The sequence below is a fragment of the Lepeophtheirus salmonis genome, chromosome 13 (genome assembly GCF_016086655.4).
Source record: "Lepeophtheirus salmonis chromosome 13, UVic_Lsal_1.4, whole genome shotgun sequence".
NCBI lineage: Eukaryota > Metazoa > Arthropoda > Copepoda > Siphonostomatoida > Caligidae > Lepeophtheirus > Lepeophtheirus salmonis.
In genome coordinates this window covers 42,374,449-42,377,246 of record NC_052143.2, presented here as the reverse complement: position 1 = coordinate 42,377,246, position 2,798 = coordinate 42,374,449, and the positions used below count along the sequence as shown (strand labels likewise).

The 2,798-nt window shown below is 29.2% G+C and overlaps 1 protein-coding gene across 1 annotated transcript; it reads right to left on the bottom strand.

Annotated features, from left to right (window-relative positions):
- Positions 1-1,918: 1,918 nt before the first annotated feature.
- Positions 1,919-2,275, bottom strand: LOC121127994 (cuticle protein 18.6-like). The gene has a single exon (XM_040723572.2). The coding sequence runs from the start codon at positions 2,273-2,275 to the stop codon at positions 1,919-1,921; it is 357 nt and encodes a 118-aa protein (XP_040579506.1).
- Between the last annotated feature and the right edge of the window lie 523 nt (positions 2,276-2,798).

Here is a 2,798-nt window from a genome sequence, read left to right as displayed (position 1 = left end):
AAAAATATACAAGACTTCTTGGCAAATTTATATGTATATTAATAAATAAATATACATATTATTATGTAGGTAGCATATTTTGAATTAAGATAAATTAAAAGTATTAATGGTTCTATGGATGTAATTTGAGACTAGTAATTAGAAAAGACCCTCACTGAATATGTATATTATGAATTTATTTAGTATTAAAGTAGATGAACGGAAATTGGAATGAAGATTCCCAAATTACAATTAATATTCATCTTGAAACACTCACCAATTAAGATTTTTCGATATCAACAACATGATGAAATTTGTTTATTTCAACCTTTCCCTTAAAAAGCTTATTATTTTATTTTTTTTCCATATTATGATAAATAACTTTGTAGAGGCACAAAATGAAAAAATAAAAGAAATGGCTGTTCAATCTATACAAAAAAAATAAGTATCCTAGCTAAAAATAATGAAGTCAAAATCTATGAAATGATTTACCATTAGGTATCAATATTTACATATAATAAATATGATCATGGATTAATCAATACTGATGTTGATAGGGGATTAGTATAAATCGAGCGATCATTAATCAATGTAATCATGAGTTTTTCCAATCGAAGAAGATTCATCACAGTGATATCTAAATAGAATGTAATACATAAATATCCGTAAGTAAAAGTTGAGCTGAATGTTATAATAAATTATCCAAATCAATTTGAAACGAAAGAAATATACACCCAATTTCATCATGTGCCGTGTTTTCAGTTTGATTAATGGTGATAATAACGATTTGTTGCATTAAAATAGTCAAAATCTTGACTCATTCATCCTTAAAATGTTGTGCAATCCACACTTAAGTTTTTAATCCATAATACAATTTGAAAATTCCTGAGGTTAAAGGCATATGTTCATGAGCATATCCTCTATCAATATATATGTACAAGGGAGGATGAGGTATCCTTGAGAATAAATTCTTCAAAAATGAACCCCAAATATGTATGTACTCAACTTAGAAATCAAATAAAAAACACTATTTTTAACACTTTTAATCAATTCTAGAGGTGAGACATTAATTATTAAATGTGAAGTCATTTATAGATGAAAACAAGTTCATCCAGAGACCCTCTTCTCCAATACACGATAAATATGAGATGAACTATGAAAAAAATTAATAGTCCCATTACTTTTTCATTAATCCTCCGTCAAAAAATGTCTTCCTTTGATGAGGTTTAATAAGAGGTCCTTTCTCTATACGACCTAATAAAGAAGATCTGCGATTAGAAGTTAAATTAGAAAGGAATAGATAGAAAACTATGTAAAAAAATTAGCACTTTCTTCTATAGAATTAAATCATATTCAAAAATTTCTTTTGGAGAACTCTTATATCAAATATCTGCAACTTCATCTAACTAATAAGAGGGGAAGCAATCAAACATATACCATTAGTTGGTAAACCCTGCTCTTTAAATTTAGAATATTATATTTTAGAACAATTTGCACAAGATACTAGTAAAGGCCCCTAAAAAACACTAAATAGCTAATTTGACCGTATTATTCCTATATGTTTCTAATAAAAAGAAACATTTTGAGACCCAGGTAGCACTAACTCCCAAGAAAAGGGATTTTAAGAATCAATTGAATGAATACATATAAATATATCAAGAATATATATTAAGGTGGTGATAATTGATAAATTCTTTTCGGGGAGCCAATAACTCTTTTATAAAGGTAAAAATATGTGTGAGCTAATTTGAAGCTAAAAAAATCCGCACCTTTCTTTTTTAAATTAATGTTACCAAAATTTAAAAACAATTATTTATTAATAAATAAATACTATCCCATGTAATTTACCGAAAAAGTAAACTTAAGAATACATATATAACAATCTAAATTTTAAATGTCATATTTGGCTCGTGGATCAACGGAATAGTTAGTCGTTACTTCAATAATTGGTTTGTGGACCAACAGCATAGTAAGGTGTTCCTTCATATTTGACATCAGCCACAAAGCCACTTCCTCCTTCAACCTCATAAGTTACAACTTTAACTCGACCATCGGGAAGAAGTACTCTGTATGATCCCGAGACAACTTGTCCATCAGATGACTCTTGAGCTGAAAAGTCATTGCCAGATTCTACATCCTGGACGGCATATTGGTAAGAGTAGGGATCGGTTCTTAATGGAGATGTAGAGGAGGGCTGTTGGAAGGTATCGGGATAGGTATAGGTAGGAGGTTGGTATTGAGTGTCTGCAAGAGCTGATGACAGGACGAAAAAGAGAGCAATTGCCTTTGAAACCATTTTGTTTGTATTCTACGTTATGAATTGAACTGATGCTGCCTTGAGTTATGTTCCAAATATTTATACTATTAATTCTTCAGGAAAAGAGTTTACACTTATTGATGCTTATTTTCTATCCATATACACATAATAAATACTGGTCAATCCATATTTATGATTCTAATGTACTTATCAAATTTGTTGTCATGTAGGATTATTTCAGGATATTTAGATTTTTTATTATTTTTGGTAAGGCATTATAGTTTTTCTATCCTTTACTCAATTTAATATATATATTATAATTGAGCAAAAAAAAAAAAATCATAAAATCCTATAAATCCAGAAAAACAACTCGAAACCAATTTGTGATTAGTTTTTTAAACAATAATTAATTATATTTTTTATTCATTATGTCTTCCTTCACAAGCAATAACAGCCTCCTCTTGGTGATTCAATCCATTTTGTTTTCGTAACATGATGGCAGTTCGGAACAAATCTAAGTTTGGATGAGAGGTGCTGCAGACAGGCTTCTCCCAGATACCAC

Excerpts from the sequence above, each read along its gene's own strand:
- LOC121127994 (XM_040723572.2), bottom strand. The coding sequence starts at position 2,275 with ATGGTTTCAAAGGCAATTGCTCTCTTTTTCGTCCTGTCATCAGCTCTT.